The following is a 16,328-nucleotide window of genomic DNA, read 5'->3' as shown; positions in this document are numbered from 1 at the left end:
GCCTCCCTCTCTTGGCTTCCAGCTGCTGCTTCAAAAGATTGCTGGTCTCCTGAAACTCCTGGATTGTGTCTGAAAGCTTCATATTAACATATGAGTCATCATAGGACAAAAAAATGGCTGTAGCTGGCTGTGTATGAGCTACTGTACCTCCTTCTATAAAACACAAGGACAATATCACTGCCATTTACTAAAGTCTGAGTGGAATGGAGAGGAAAGCATAAAATGTTTCCTTTCTACTATGAGTTGAAAGGACTAAATCTACTTGCATGTGAGGCTACAGTAGAAACCATATCTCCATATCAACCATAGTTACAGGCCTCTTTCCCTGAGGCAAACAGCGAATATGAATGCTTGCTACTTGTGAGAGGTTAATAAGGGAATAGAATTCCTCTGAAAAGTAAGGAGCTTTTTTTTGGTTTTGTTTGTGTGTTTTTGTGCTTATGCAAGCCTATTCTCTTGTGGCATGTTCAGCAGGATTAAGCTTTCCTTAAGTAAAGGCAGTGTTTTAGGAATCATGGTAGGCAGATTTACAAATATGTACATTATATCTAAACAGGGAAGAAGAAGATGTCTGTTGGGCTGTAGCCAGCCTCCCTCACCAGTGAGCACATATACTACTCTCAGCATGCAATTGCAGCCAGCTAGGATGTGTGAACATGCTGCTTCTGTTTTACACAAGAAACTCTGTGATGTTCTTCAATATGCTCTGCCTGGAAGAATCACTATGAGGGAGGCAAATCACTTACCTACGCTAATGACGTGAATTTAGTTGTATATTTGAATACCTATAGTTTACAAATGCTACATGTTTTGTTGGCTATGTTTTTACTTGCATTAATCAATTCATTATAAATAGTTACAGCAATTACAAGGAACCTACAAGTCAGTACTGAAACATCAGGCCCTAGATATACAAATGTTAGAAATTCACTGTTAATTCACTAGGGACTAATTTTTCATGTTACCTCTGCTACCGGCTGAAAAGTGGGCACCAAAAGAGCTAATGTCCAAAAGGAGAGGAATTTGAGATTCTGACAGTAGAACACAATAAAAAGAAAGAAGGTTATTGTCACAGACATCTTTTCATTAAAAATCCTTTCTTTAGAATTTTTCCTTCTGAGAAGCTAAGAGACCTCAGAGACAGAATGTAAACAATGGTTATCTGCTGCTGTGGAAGGCAACAGGTCCACCTGTGATTGGCCCATCTTGGATGTGTATAATTAAAGGCCAATCAAGGACTGAGCTATCTTGGACAGAGTGTGAGAGAGCTGCCTTTGTTGTCATTCTTCTTATTCTATTCTTAGCTTAGCTAGTTTCTGAGAAAACCCTGTCCTTCTTTTTCTTTTTAGTACAGTCATAATATATATATATCATAAAATAATAAATCAAGCCTTCTAAACATACAGTCAACATTCTCGTCTCTTCCTTCACCTGAAAACCCCTGTGGCCACGGTCACAGGTTATAGTTAACATATGTGCCATAAATATGGCTCTTTCCTTTGCATAGATACTAAGCTGACATGTTGGATTAGACTCATGTAAGATTTGGTTTCAGACCAGAAAAACTCTCACACAGGTATTTCATTTAGTCTGTTGCAACGGTTCAACTACTGTTCCTGTAGAACAGGCTGGATTTTGATCCATAGATATTATACAGAATGAAAGATGTAATTTTTTTTCCTTAGGTACCGATCAGTTTCTTCTGACTTCTATAATTAGTTTAGAAAAAGAACACAGTAACACAGGGATCGTTACACAGTTATTTTGGGATGAGACTTTGCAGACAATGTTTATGCTGGCATGCTTCTAGAGCAGCAGGTATAGACACGAATGACTGGGAGACTACCAGCTATGCTGAATGCAGGCAGAAAAAGACCTCTTCCTTCTCATATTCTCAATTTTCTATTTGGAAGATTGATACTGGCTTCTTATGTTAAGAATTACAGATACATTAAGAGCCAGAAACTCTTAGTGAATGACTTCCTTTCAACACAAAGAGGTGTGTAAACTAATTTCATCTGACCTGCAGCCGGAGAATGCTTATATTATCAGTCTCTCACAACACCTTTTCTCTTTAACTGCAGTTTTTATTTTGTTCCAATAGTGGTAAAGACAGAGTAATCTTTAAACTGTTACATAAATCTAAACTGTATTATTCTTAGATTGAGGAACACTATACTGTTTATCATTTATTAAAAATAACAGCGCTATTACAGAACTAAAGCAGATGTTAACACCAATCTAACATAGTTAATTGGCTCATATATTTTAATATTTAGAGTTAAACCTCAACAGAAATAATAATTTGGAGATGAAGACCTAAGATCTGAACACATATTTAGATAGATGATCAGATATCAGCTCTTGTTGGGAGTTAGAATTTTATTGGGGGAGGAGATTCCTTTGGTTTTGTTTGTTTGTTTTTGTTAAGTAGCTCTGTAAATTGCTAATTTTATTTTCTAAGGAAAAAAGGAAAAAGAGGTTGTACTTTAGATTTTCTTAAATTAAAAATGCCTACATTCAGTTCTCTCAATCTTTCACTGAGGGCAGTACACAGCCCTGTAGGTGTTCTTTATAAGCAGCACACAATTACTGCTGTGTGCTGTATTCTGACCTTTTTATTGGTGCCCTGTATGTCCTTTGCACTACATCTGGGATATGCTAATCAGACTCCTGACACGGACTGAGATTTATTGATTGCATTATCCCTGAAATGTTTTTGGGGTTGTTTATTTTGCACTGGCTCAGCTCCCTCTTCCTTATGCTGATTAAAAAATGTGATTCCACACCAAACAGTGCATGTCTTTAGTTGGCATTAGCTTATGAATCCATGCCCTGAGTCAAACAGTTGTTGGAAAAAGTCCTGCTTCTCTGCTGTGACTCCCTTTGTGCAACATACACTATTTATGCTTTGTTGAAGTCTCTGAAGATCATGAAAGTTTCAGAACACCCACCTTATGTTTTGATGAGTGGGAGGAGCTGACAAATGCTGGAAGGATTAAGAAATTTGTTTTCTGATAGTCTAGATCCACCTAGTGAGCATCATTTACTCTGATTTATAACTAACTTCTAATATTTATATATATACTTTTTTTCCTTAATGGAGGAATTGCTAAAAAGAAAAAAGGAATTATACTGCTCTGCCAAACAAAATTATTCTGGGCAACTTTTATGAATGACAAGATGAGGGATTCAGAAAGGTGAAATGTGACTTAGAAACATCTTAACTCCTTTTTCCACTCCTGAGGTCTTTCAGCAGGTCACAGACATTCTGGTCCTAATGCAAGAGAATGTTCTATTGGCTTGCTGATAGGCATTTGCATTATATCCTTACATTTGCAGGTTCCTTGAGATGCTCTTTGTATGGTCTACATGAGACACCAAACCACGCACATTTTTTATAGTTAATGCAATTTTGGAAATAAGTTTTTTCCTAGATTGCACCTAAGAGAAAAGTATCAGCTTTCTAACTAAATACTCCCTTATTTCATAAAATGAACATTTAGTTTCTACACAAATCTGAGCCATTCAAAAACAATACACAGGTGGTCTTTGCTCTAAGGTTAAAATTACACAAAAATTATTTATCCAGTGGATTTCCACAATTTCAAAAGGAAATTTGACAGATACTTAATTAAGTATAAGAAGAAAGACACAATCTTAACTTGTCACTGAAAATAGAATCATGAACCTATTTTTGTACTGAATCCATTTAAATATCTAGAAATATTTTTGCCTTTATATTATGTTCCTTTCATTTTCATATTGTGAAAATCAAATTTGAAAAGAAAATGAACAGTTTGATTTGGAATCAAATCAGAGTCTGGACATGTGTTTGGCTCCTTGGTTCAAAAGCCTTACAATAACAGGCTCATTGACTTATATGTCACTACAGACTGAATATCAAGACTGGTGCTGTTTAACAATCTTTTATCCACAAAGGGTCTATCATTTTATATTTTCATAGCAAAATAGAGATTTAAAAAAATAGTTCGACATATGCAAACAATTTATCATACTGTGTTCTTTTAATCTTTATTTGAGAGACAAAAGAGAAGGCTAAAATTACATTATTAGCTTCAGGTACAATGTTAAGACTCTTTTATATCTTAATAGGAGCCTATTAATAAAAACTTACTGGTAAGTATTGCAGCATCACTTACAAATACATGTTAACAACATACAGGTCTTTCAACTAAAAACTGCACTGATTTAAAGGGTGTAGTATTTCCTTCAGTAAGTTTAATAAAGAAATTCTGCTGAACCGCATACATGCCACGTTAAGAGCTGTGAAAAGTATGGCCCTGCACATTGCCTCACCAGCTGCCATAGTCCCACTGACCTCCTCCCATGTAGCAAAAACCAGTGTTCTGATTTGCCTGCAGATTCCTGAGAGTACATCATTTGTGTTAATGACCAGGTGTGTTTCCTGTTCTCTTTGTAAACATTAACTGCTCAGGTTTTATGTCTGTGTGTTGTCTTCCTCTCCTTCCTTATCCTTCCAACTGAATAGAGGAACATTCTCACCATCCATATGCCCTTAGTGATTTGGGTGATTAACCACAATTGTTTGTATCACAACCCCTGCTGTCTCTGTGGTCAGGTTTGTCTCTGTGTGCTCTTGTTTATGGCTCCTTTGACCAGATAACCTTAATGGCACAGACAAGCCCCTTACACTTACCCTCATATATTATTTTCAACCACACTAAAGCTGCTTCAGAGGAGAAAACACATGTAAATCACATAATACAAAAAAAAAGGGCAAACAAAAAAACCCAGAAGAAACACAAGGAGGGAATGTGATTGAAGATGTCTTTTTATGAAAACAGTTTGAATTAATATTATCTTATATAAAGCAGAATCATCCTAGAGTTAATGATGCATAAGGAGGAATACCATAAACAGAGGAGGAAGAGGTTCTAGAAAGGTTTTCAAATAACTCCTTTGTTAAATCTCTCAAACGAACTCATTCTTTCTCATATGTGCAAACTCCTGAAGAGCACTAGAAGGGCTGCACTTACAGATTAAAATCACAGCTGTACATTAATACACATATACAGTTGGTTAAACCCAGAGTTTGTATTTATATTTAAACATACAATTTTAAATATAAATGCTTAGCCAATATTTATTTTTCAATAGTCTTTTATGACTAAGTAATTATGTCAGAAAGAGATTGTGCTATTTCCTATAGGAATTTTTCTTTGAAACTCAAACCTAGGAGAAAAAAACACTTTTATGAAGTAACCCTGTGAGCTCCTGCTCATGCAAGGATCTACTCTAAATATTCTCATTTAGGGAATAAAAATGTATTTATGCTTTAAGTGTTGATAAAGCAGAGTAACAGTAACTTTCTTTTGTTTTCTGATCTCTGATATAGTCTTTCATTTGTTCCTTAAAGAATACCTTTAATGAGTCTCTTTACCTCATTTCATTCTCCTTTCTTCTCTTACTCTTGGATTTCACTGTTATATAGATTGTTATTTTCTTTTCCACAGCTATAACTTCAGAAGCAGAATCTTCTGCTGTTCTCCCAAGGGTCTAGTTATGCCCCTTATAGTGATGTCCCTGGTGACTATTTCGTTTAAACTTGGAGCATATCTGTTTTGCTTTTGTATTTTATCAGTGAAAAAATAGTATCAGTCATAGCAACAATAGCAATATTGAAAACTTGTAGGGAAAAAGGATGAAATCCACCACAGACAGGTCAATGAGAAAAATCCGGGATGACATTTTAGCCCCAAATATTGAATATTAAAGTATCCAGATGCAAATTTGTAGCTTGAAAGAAATTAAGATGAAGCAACCTCTTATTACTTTGCACTGTGATCCTGCAATGAGGTTAGAAATGGAAATTTTCCCACACTTATTCTTGAGCTGACACTTTTTTAGGAACTGTAAATTAGAACCTCCTTTTTATTTGAGTAGAAGTCAAATATGTGAGTGGGAAAGCCTGTGCATTGCATAGAGAAATTAGATATTTCAAAATACTCATGTGTTGATTAGGGATTTAGGAAATATGGAGGAACAGAGAGTTAGTACCTGAAATCCTATTGCTTTTCAGTCTCAGGACTCTGCCATATCTGCAGGTGGATATGCTCATCAAATTAAAAAGAAATGACTGTAGACTATCTAAGTATCTATAATAAATTACTGCCCACGGGCCACTATTTCCTGCCAACTTTATATAGAGAGTTTTATGAATCATGCAAGAAATTGGTGATAAAGATAAAATATCCATTTCAGTCCAGCAGTTTCAGATCCATATCTCACCATGACCACTTGTTATAGGCTAATTATATAACAAAGCTGCATCACTGTGCAAATCAAAGTGTATGATTCATGAGATCAGGGCAAAAATGAACAAAGTGGCAGCGTAGCTGAAGTGCAATTGTTACAAATGATAACTTAGGAAGAAGGCTGATCAGCTTCTGATTTTACTGGTTTCCAAGCCAGCTTTTTGCTGGACACAGACAGCAGTTATTGCACCATTTCATTCCCTGCTGTATCAAAGCTGTGAAAAGCTGGGCTCCCTTTGCTGCCAGCTCCAAGAGGAGAAGATGTGACAACAGCTTCTGCAGAGGGAGAAGACTCTCCCTTCTGAAGCTGTCAGTTCTCTTCTTTCTTCATCCTTCTCCCCCTGGCTGTGCTGTGGAAACCACGAGCTTTGTACATCCGCTATGTCATTTCTGTGGCACAACTGGCCCAGCCCTTGGTCTTCTTTCTTGCAGTAGAAAAATAACTCTTCACTCAAAAACTCATGAGACAGCTTAAGAAGTCATCCAGTATTTCAGTCCCTGCTCAGTGGGATGTTAATGCATTTTATACTGGTAACAGTTTAAAATTTCTGAGCTCTTGCAACCTGCTACTCTCAAAAAATTCATTTGAAATCATTCAGCAAGTTTTTCAAACTGAAGTGTAAAGGCAGCTATCAAAATTTTAATAGTTCCAAAAAAAGAAAGCTTTCTGGGGTTATAATTTTCATTCTTATTGAGAGCACAGGAGACACCATATCAGCTTACTGTTGGCTATTTATGTACAAGTATCTGTTTTTGTCAGTTAAAGAAGGATTTTTTTTAAAGACTGCAATCAGAAAAATATTTTCATTTGTATATTATTTAGAACAGTTATTCACTTTTTGTAGCTCTTGGTTATTTAAAAAATATCCAATAGGTACTAGTAAGTATAGTCTCGGTTACTAAGAAAAATATATTTTTATTGTTTTAAATACATAAAGGTGTACAAACCAAAGCAGAGATACCCTTCATTATTGATTCCTGGTGTATAAGTTTCTTTAAGCCCTGTAAGGTTGCATTAGTCACAGTAACTGCATATCAAATCTGAAATAGTAAGGAAACAAAGTAGGAAACTCACCAGCATGTGTAATGAATAGAACCAATTTATCTACTTATTTTATAATTCTTTAAAGGAGCAATCTATTTAAACGACGTATTGGGAATGTTTTAAATAATTTTTAAGGGATCTGCACAACAGTTTCCTCTATTGTACAGCAAGCTGCTACTACTCAGAAGTTTTGGGGCCAATTCCTGGTTCACATGATAGAAGTGTTACCAGTATCATAAAATAGATGCAAACATATGTTATGAAGTTAATGCTGAGATAGAAACAGATTGGGCTGACAACATCCTGGAGACTGCATTAATGAATCATTTGCATAAAGTCACTTCAGTGGAAAACTTTATATTCAGTTTACTAATTTTCTCAGCCTGAAGAGAGGTAATTTAAAATAGTAGTGAAAAGAAAATATCCCAAGAACTGGTGGTTAAAGACATGTACTATAAGCATTTCCTCTACAATGATTCAGTATATCCTCTACTATGACTATGACTATGACTTCCCTGTATCTTCTCTGTACTCTCTTCCATTACCTTTCTAAGGTCTAATTTCTTTTTTTTTTTTTTTTTTTTTTTTTTTTTTTTTTTTTTTTTTTTTTGTTTAAAGGACCTTCTAACTGATAGAGTTTTTGCAATGAACTGTGTGTGTACAGTTTCTACCAGAAATTCCAGACTTCACAATTTTGAACCCAAATAGACAAAATTATAATTTTTATAATGGTTATTTCTTTGTTGTTTGTCTTTCCTATTACCTATTTATATTTATAAATATAAATATTTATATTGTATATTTATAGACAAAGACAATAAAAATATTTTGTAACATATGTACCACTTTAAACATGTGCTTTCTGATACCAATTTTATTATTTTGGGGGGGGGGAAAGTTACTCTTGCAAAACATTCTGTAGTTTGTTTGCAGATAGCTGGCCATCTACTTAGGAAATTTTTTTTCAAAACAATAAGCATATAAAATTGGAATGGTCTGGAATTTCCTTGTTTCAAAATTTTCCATGAAGATATGTAGTTTGTTGTATTATATAGAGTTATGATAATGCATAAGCTTGTTACTAACAAGTTGTTTTTGCTGACTAAAGCCACCTGGAAAGTGTGGAAGTAAATAACTAATAATAATTATCTGCTGATTTTACACTGCTGTCTATTGCCTGCTAATTATGGCTCTGGCCTCTCTCTTTTTTTTAAAGAAAATTCTAAATCATTGTCAACAAGTCTTTGGCTTATTCAAGCAAAATTCCTTCCATAATATTTTCAAAATTTAGGGTGTGTCTCTATTTAAAAGGCTGCACCCAGGGATATTACCAAAGAAAAGTATCTCCAGTGAAATACCTTCGGGAAGATAAATATTCTCTTACTGAGAATTTAAATTGAGTGACAAAAAAAAAATTTCTCTTCAGATATCTGAAGCAAAATACATTAAATATCAATACTTGAAAAAAAGTGGGAGGGTTTTCCAGGAAGATGTGGCTTGACATGAAAAGGTATTGCAAAATATGCACAACACAGAATAAAAATATAACAGTGGTTATAGTCCTCATAGTCCTCATGATAGAGGACCCAGAAAAGAATGAGGCTCCTAAGTCAAAAAATATGATTTCCACAAAATTAGAGATGAAATTAAAAATTAATTCATCATGTATTTAATGCAGGAAATTCCAAGGAAGAAAAACATTTTCTGTACAGTTTCACTTTGAAGAATTATTAGATTGAATTTTGATTTAATTAACATGCATTTAAATCTCTGTGATGAAACAGTTCCCATGTGTTTACTGAAGTACCTTTCTTCGGGCCAGATTAAAAAAAAAAAAAAGAAAATTGGAACACTGTTATGAGAAAAGGACACCAACTTTTTTTGAAGAAAAACCTTGGAGCAGCTTGTAGCTGTTCATAGCTTCAGCTTTGAAATGGAATATTCACTTCAGGCTGCCATGCCATGGTCACCTCAGCTGGCTGCCAGGGGAACTCTGTTACTGGACAGGATGCAGAATAATTCAAATTTCCAAAGTGGAATGAGAAAACTAGCAAGCACTCCCCTTAGGTATTACTTATAGTCCTAAAGTGACTTAGTTAAACAAGCCTACTCACTCTCTTTAAAAAAAATTTTGTATTTATCCAATGTCTTCTCCTTTCTGTATGTTTACATCTTGTGAAATATTATTTGCTTTCTGAGACACTATTCAAGTTGAAACTTTTGGTCCTGCTATAAGTATAAATTCAAAATAAACAACAGTTAAAAAATAAACAGAGTTTAATGTAAACTATGGACAATTTAAGACCTTTTTTCCCCTGAAAAACAGTCATTATCTGAATTCCTACAAATAACAATAATTGTAAATGGAAGAGACAGGAAATCATAATGGTAATAGTTTATATATCTATTAATACAGGATTTATTGAATAGCAAAGCTATGCTACATATTTTTTTAGCAAGTATATATTATCTTCAGGATCTTGACCTCTTACAGTTAAATTATAAGGTCAATAGTAAACACTGCAAGAGCACGCTATGAGTGATACTGATGTGATTAACCCTGTTAATTATAATAGGAAGTACACCTAATACAGACATTGAAGAGGCATATATTGGGTAGATGTCATGTGTTTGACCACAGCTTCAGCAGTAAATGCTGGACTGACATGAAATTATGTACACCATGTGCTGGAGATCCACAGGAACACTTTGATGGGGAAGAGTCATCTCAAGTAATGAAGATTTCATGAACTTTTGTAACTGTTGCAGTTTCATTAAGATAAATTGTGTATTGCAATGGTGTTTTTAACATACTAATGTTTGCAAGACTATTCTATCACTCTGTCTTTAGGTGACAAAAAAAAAATCACCTTTTAAAAGTTATATTCCCTCCACCCCTTGTCATCCTGTCTTCATTAAGAACAACTAAGAACATGTAGTTTCAGAGATGAGACCAGAGGCCCATCTAATATTTAGTTTAAAAACACTAAACCCTAAGATTTCTCGTTTACTTTTTTTTTTTATGACTATGAAATTAAAGTTGAAACCTTTGTCACCACTGCTGAAACCAAACTGACTTAATTTCACTGGTGAACTGCTTATGAAGAATTGTTAAAATATAAAAGGTGCTGCATAACTTCCATTATGAATTTTACATTATTTTTCTTCTTTTAGATTCCATTGAATCTTACATTATTTTTCTTCTTTTCACTAGGAGCGACTTGATATTAATCTGGAATATGCAGCTTCAGGAGCTGCTCTTCCATCTTCATTTCCTTCTTTCAAGAGCCACAGAACTACAAGATTCCTCTATTTGTGTTCATATTTGAGAAACAAGTATTTGTTACATATTCCTAACAGTTTAAAGTAGGAAGAATTTGTATTTATTGATGTTTTTTCTCCCACACTGGTCTTGCTCATACTTTTTTTTTTTTGCCCCCAAAGGAAAGATTCAGTGTATATATAGATGATAAGAAGCTCAATACATTTAAACTGGAAATGTACCTTGTTCAGATCCCAAATGAATTTTTTTGGTTTCATTATGTAGAATACTGTTTTTCCCCTGTCTTACTGGTTTTAAAATCCTGATTGGGTAATGGTTGGAGTTGCTGGCTGGAGTTACTTTTACTGTTGTAACTCCCTCCCAGTGGAGAAATGCACCAGAGGGAAATGAGCAGGTGGCTGATTAGGGTTGAACCAAGACATTCCTTACAGAAAATACAGAAGTTGCTGTATTCTTTAGATCATCAAAACGTTTCCTGGATAGTTGAAAACGTTTCCTGGATATCCTGAAATCATCATCAAATGAGGGTGTGCAAGCATACTGTAACTCATGGAGATAAGTGTGTGCAGCAAAAATTTCAATTGTGACCATAAGAGGCATTTCCTCTGGAAAGTATTTTTATCTGCGACTGCCAAAACAAAAGTTGATTTTTTGTTTCTCTACTGTAATGGGTGAAGTTAAAGGTAATGTCTTTTCATACAGGATGGTCAAAATATTTAGAGTAGAAAATTGAGACACTGATCATAAAAAGAAAGAAATTCCCTACATAATCTCTCTTTACAAATCTGTTTTAGTGGTTGTTTTATTTTTATTTTCCTTTATTACCAGAATTATCCTGCTTGCAATATGCATTGTCTCAGAGTCATTCCTCACTGTGTGGACTCCCTGTCCTTTCACGTCTACATCCAAATGGTGCAGCACTGCATCTGCAAACGGTGTGTCAGAATAACCTTGCAGAACCATAAATGACACTGAACTTGAATGCTAAGCTTTTACTACTGTTTCTTTCATCCTGAAGTTAAGACACTAGCTTTCATTGATAACTACCTCAATCCTGCATGTAAACTGTCCTTGACTTGTGTAAACAAATTCCCTATGCTGTGTAAGGCTTCTCTTTTTGTGTGTTGATCAAAATCTTGACTATAGCCACGAATGTTATCAAACATCTTACCAAGGCTTCCCTCACTCCAAACATCTTATTATAGGAACATATCCTAAATTCTGAACCTTTGGGCCTGGTATAACTTTTTATGTTCTTGAGTTTAACAATATGTTTTTTACAGAACAACTGACTGGATAAAAAACAGCACATAAGCGGACTTTACATACATCTGATTTTTCTCAATCACATACAATAGAGCTTATATATTTAAAATAGTCTTTAATAACTATTTGTATTCAACAAAATATACAAGTTTTTCATACTTTATAAAATGAGAGAATGTCTAGCATAGTTAGGCATTGCAGTGGGAAACCTAGTTTTAAATACCATTGAAAGTATTAGACTATGCACCAGATTCCATAATTTTCAAAATTCAAGTTATTTTTTCTCTTAGTTATCATATGGCACTGAAAGAGTTAAATAAAGCAAGGAATTAAAGAATATAAGCTCATTCTCTGAGAGAGTGACTGTCAAGAGAAAGAGTTGGATGAATCTATTTATTTTAAGTGCTTGACAAGAGCTCCGTTTAAAAAATAATGAGCCACACGTGCCACTATGTTGAAAGAAAAACTGGAATCCCTTGGAACAATGGGAACAGACTGTCTACATTTGACCCTATGAAATCTGTGCATTATTTCAGGCTTGCTGTGCTCATATTTGAATGATTGTGTGTTACAGGTTTGTGACTCTGTGTTCTTTCTATATTTTTCTGGCAATAAAACTTTCTTGGTAATTGTATATGATATGGCACTGTATGTTTACTTGATTAAAATCTCATATGTGAGAATTGAATTTTGATTTCTGATTTCTTTTTTTTGAAATCATATAATATTTGAATTGTATCTATTTTTACCTCTTAAATCAATACCAATCAAATGATACAGAGTAATAAAATACATTTCCATTCAGCGATATTATTTTATTAAAATTAAATTGATTTAATCTCTTTTTTAAAAGTGGGATATAATACAAATAAATCAAGTATCCTCTCCCTCAGAGGAGAGGCAGTGGGAAAATCATGATGGCACATGCAATCTCATTAGCAGGCTATCAAGCAAAAAAGCCTATTATTAGTCTCATCTGTCTTAACTGTATGAGTGTGTGGCCAGGGCCTATAATTAAATTTCAGTTTCTAGAATGCAGGAACTCTAGAAATCAAGAAGCAGAATTCAAAGTTTAACCTTCTGATGTGATTAAGCCTATTATGACCACAGCTTGTTAAAGAGATTGTATTCTGCTTTTATTTTCACTCTGGTCAACACTGGTTTATATGGATTAGATCTTGAAATGAATACTATCCAGATTTACACCCAGTTTTATCTAAATCACTAAAATTTGAGAACATTGGAGAAAGAACAGCTTGGAATTTGTGATGAAATAAATTTTGTCAAAACACATCTATTAATTCAGACTGAAAAAGTTAGTGGGAGCATATAAAACTCAAGAGTTTTTTTTTTCTTTTTAAGAAAGCATTTTCTAGCCACAATAAATGAGAATTATAGATAGAGCCTAAACCCTCAAGCATCCAATAGCTTCAATTAGAGCATCTAGAGTACAAGTTTGACCATGTGTTTTATTAATATATATATCTTCACATGCATTTCTTTATCTAAAAATTGAAATATCTCAATTTTGTACAGTTACTGAGTAAATTGCAAACTTCAGTAATTTTTCCATAGCAGATTTTCATTTTCTGATCAGCCCTAATAAATTTGAAGTCTTTATTTTTGATCTACTTCCATTTCAGTGGGTTCTGGAATGTTGCAAAACACAATAGAATTTGCTTGGGTATTTCTGGCACTGATGGACAGCTAATGTGTCCATATTGACAAAGAGATTACTTTTCAAAGAGAAATAATAAATCCATAGACCATTTGACCGAAATACTGTTTTATCTGAAACATGGTTTAAAAAGAAGCAGGTATGTCTTTGCTTCATGTTGCAACAAATTGACATAAAGGGAGAATATTTTTTCTGAGAGACACCTATAGATATATAGATATAGATTACATATATAGATATAGATTACAGATATAGATAGATATAGATACAGATATAGATAGCTACAGATGTGCCATTACATATTTTCGCTTTTCTGAAAGGAACAGAAGTAGCAGATTATCATGCAGTAGCATTTTCAGCTAAAACATGTGAATCCTTCAGATTAATTTCCAGCTTTTATGGAAAAGCCCTGACACTGGAAGCCTTTGTCAGGGCACAGGACTTGCACTCTACCTCAAGTGTGAGTGGAAGATACACCTGAGCTCAGAGTAAAGCACCTTTATCCTTTGAGATCAGTATGAAGAATTCTGAGGGTGCTTTCTTTTGGAAACTACCTTTATTCAGTTATTCTGACAATACAAATGCACCCTGATGCTGGGGGAAAGCAAAAATAAAATTCTCCCTTCACCTTGCTGATCAGGCACCTCAACACACTTTTTCTGACACTAGTGAGCAGTTGTGATGGCTTCTCAGCAGCCTCCAGCATGTAATAGTAGATTTGTCTGCCCCACACTTCATCTTCTAATTATACATCTGTGCTTCATTGATTACACTTTTGTGCCCCACTGAGTTAGGAAGGATCAGGTTAACAAATAATGAAGTGTGTCAGCACTTCCACAAGAAAAAAATATTTATTCTTTACTTAGGGCAGGGCAGCCTGATTTTTAACACTATTTATTTGTCTTGTTTTGTTTTGTTTTGCTACCTAAAGAGAGAGTATTTGAGACTTTAATTAGCTTGGTTGGTTCTAGAATTTTTTTTTAAATATTCTGTTTGAAGTTTAGACTTTCTAATGCTGAAGAGACCAATACTGCAATGAAACATGTAGCTTTATGAAAACCTAAATAAATTAGAGAAAAAGATCCAGGAAGAAAAGTTCAGGGTGCTTTTAGCAGAAAAATGACCACCCACCTCCCCACACCCCCATTCACACAGATGTGTAGCTAACAGATTTATTTAGAAAAATGTTCAAACTGGAATTCTCAATAGCATCAGTCCTTGCCACTGACATTATTTGAGATGTAATTCTCTGATCAGCTTTACAGATTTTCAGTACAATTTGTTGGAGATATAAAAGTGTTACCCTGCCCATCCTTTGCAGCTACTGTAAGACACAGGGGCTTCTATACTCACCTCTACTGCTTGTCACATAAACCTACAGGAAGAGTTGATTCTGCACGTCCAGTCAATGAGATGTCCATTTGAAGCAGGTGCACACACTTAGAGAATGCAGTACCTGTCAGTATAGTATTGGCTTACATTAATATTAAGATTTAAGAATTACTTCAATTCAGACATTAACAAATGACAACAGCATGACATGAAAAGCCTCTCCTACAAATAATGCATTTCTTACCAGTTTGGTACTTGTATTTTTTCTTAAAATGCATATAATGATACATCCTCTGAATTTAACTTTCTTTCCATGTTGACATTTCAAAAGAGTGAATAAAGAAGGAAATTGCTGAGAAGAACTTGATGGCTTTTCTCAGTACTGGGAAGTGCTAAGTACTTAGTACTTTACTAGCATTCTGGGAAGAGAAAATCATGTCTACTATGTTTCTGAGTAAAATACATCAATGGTGTATTAAGGCTAATAGTCAGTTCACAAAAGAGAGGTTGTGTGCCACCTGAAAACAGTAGCTTGATGGTTATGCTTTGGAATTTAATGGAAGAACTCACATTTCCCTGTATTTGATTTGGATCAGGCAACAGAAGGTTGATTCCTCAAGACATTTGAAATACAAAAATATTAAAAAGTCCCATTATATAATTTTTTTAGTTATTTAGATCATTGATTTGTTTAGATTATTGATATTTAGATAATAGATTGCCCCATGTGTCCTAAATTAAGGGAAGGAGTATCTCAGAGACAGAGAACTTAAAATGGCACTCACTTCTATGGACTTGAAATTTCTGGCTCTCATTTCTGACTTAAAACATTGACAAAGGAGTCCTTGTCCCCTTACAGAAACTCTAAACTCAAATGAAAAAGACAGGAACTTCCCAAAGAAAAGTCTTCTCACCCAAAGCCAGATATCTGAGACAGAAGAAAAGAACGACATTCAAACTTGCTTTGTTAGTTTTGGAGATCTTATCCAACTGAAGAAAGAAAGCAATTCAACACTAATTATGTGACATTGTGAGTTTGCCTGCAATGAAATTTTTTCTATCAATATAAATTCATTTATAAATTTAAAAAAGCTTGAGTGGAAAAAATTAATCTCCCCACCTCAGAAAATTCCATAATAAAAATCTGCAGTATAAAAAAATCTAAAATGCTTTTGAAATAGGCACTTAAAACATTACATTATCAGTACTATTGTTAAATTATTAAAGTGAATACATTTTCAGAACATTTTTATGAGAAAAATTATCATAGAAGCACAGAATAAGCTGAATCGGAAAGGACCCAAAAGGACCATTGGGTCCAACTCCCTGTCCTGCACAGCACCATTCCCAAGAACCTCACCCTGTGCCTGAGAGCATTGTCCAAATGCTTCTTGACCTCTGCCAGGCTGGTGCTGTGACTCCTTC

General features: G+C 34.4%; 1 protein-coding gene across 8 annotated transcripts in view; it reads left to right on the top strand.

Moving 5' to 3' along the window:
• The window catches only part of TAFA5 (TAFA chemokine like family member 5), a 505,501-nt gene that overhangs the window by 455,668 nt on the left and 33,505 nt on the right, over nt 1–16,328 (top strand). For 5 of the 8 annotated variants that reach the window (XM_077179070.1, XM_077179069.1, XM_077179068.1 and 2 more), the window contains one exon: nt 10,559–12,581. The exons of 2 other annotated variants lie outside the window; for them this stretch is intronic. In XM_077179070.1, the coding sequence (XP_077035185.1) occupies nt 10,559–10,714 (156 nt within the window). In that variant the 3' untranslated portion in view covers nt 10,715–12,581. Of the gene's footprint in view, nt 1–10,558; nt 12,582–16,328 lie in introns of those variants that run through there. One more of the 8 variants, XR_013182463.1, reaches the window with a different exon arrangement.

This window comes from Agelaius phoeniceus, chromosome 5, assembly GCF_051311805.1.
Source record: "Agelaius phoeniceus isolate bAgePho1 chromosome 5, bAgePho1.hap1, whole genome shotgun sequence".
Lineage (NCBI taxonomy): Eukaryota > Metazoa > Chordata > Aves > Passeriformes > Icteridae > Agelaius > Agelaius phoeniceus.
This window is presented reverse-complemented; position numbering and strand designations above follow the sequence as displayed.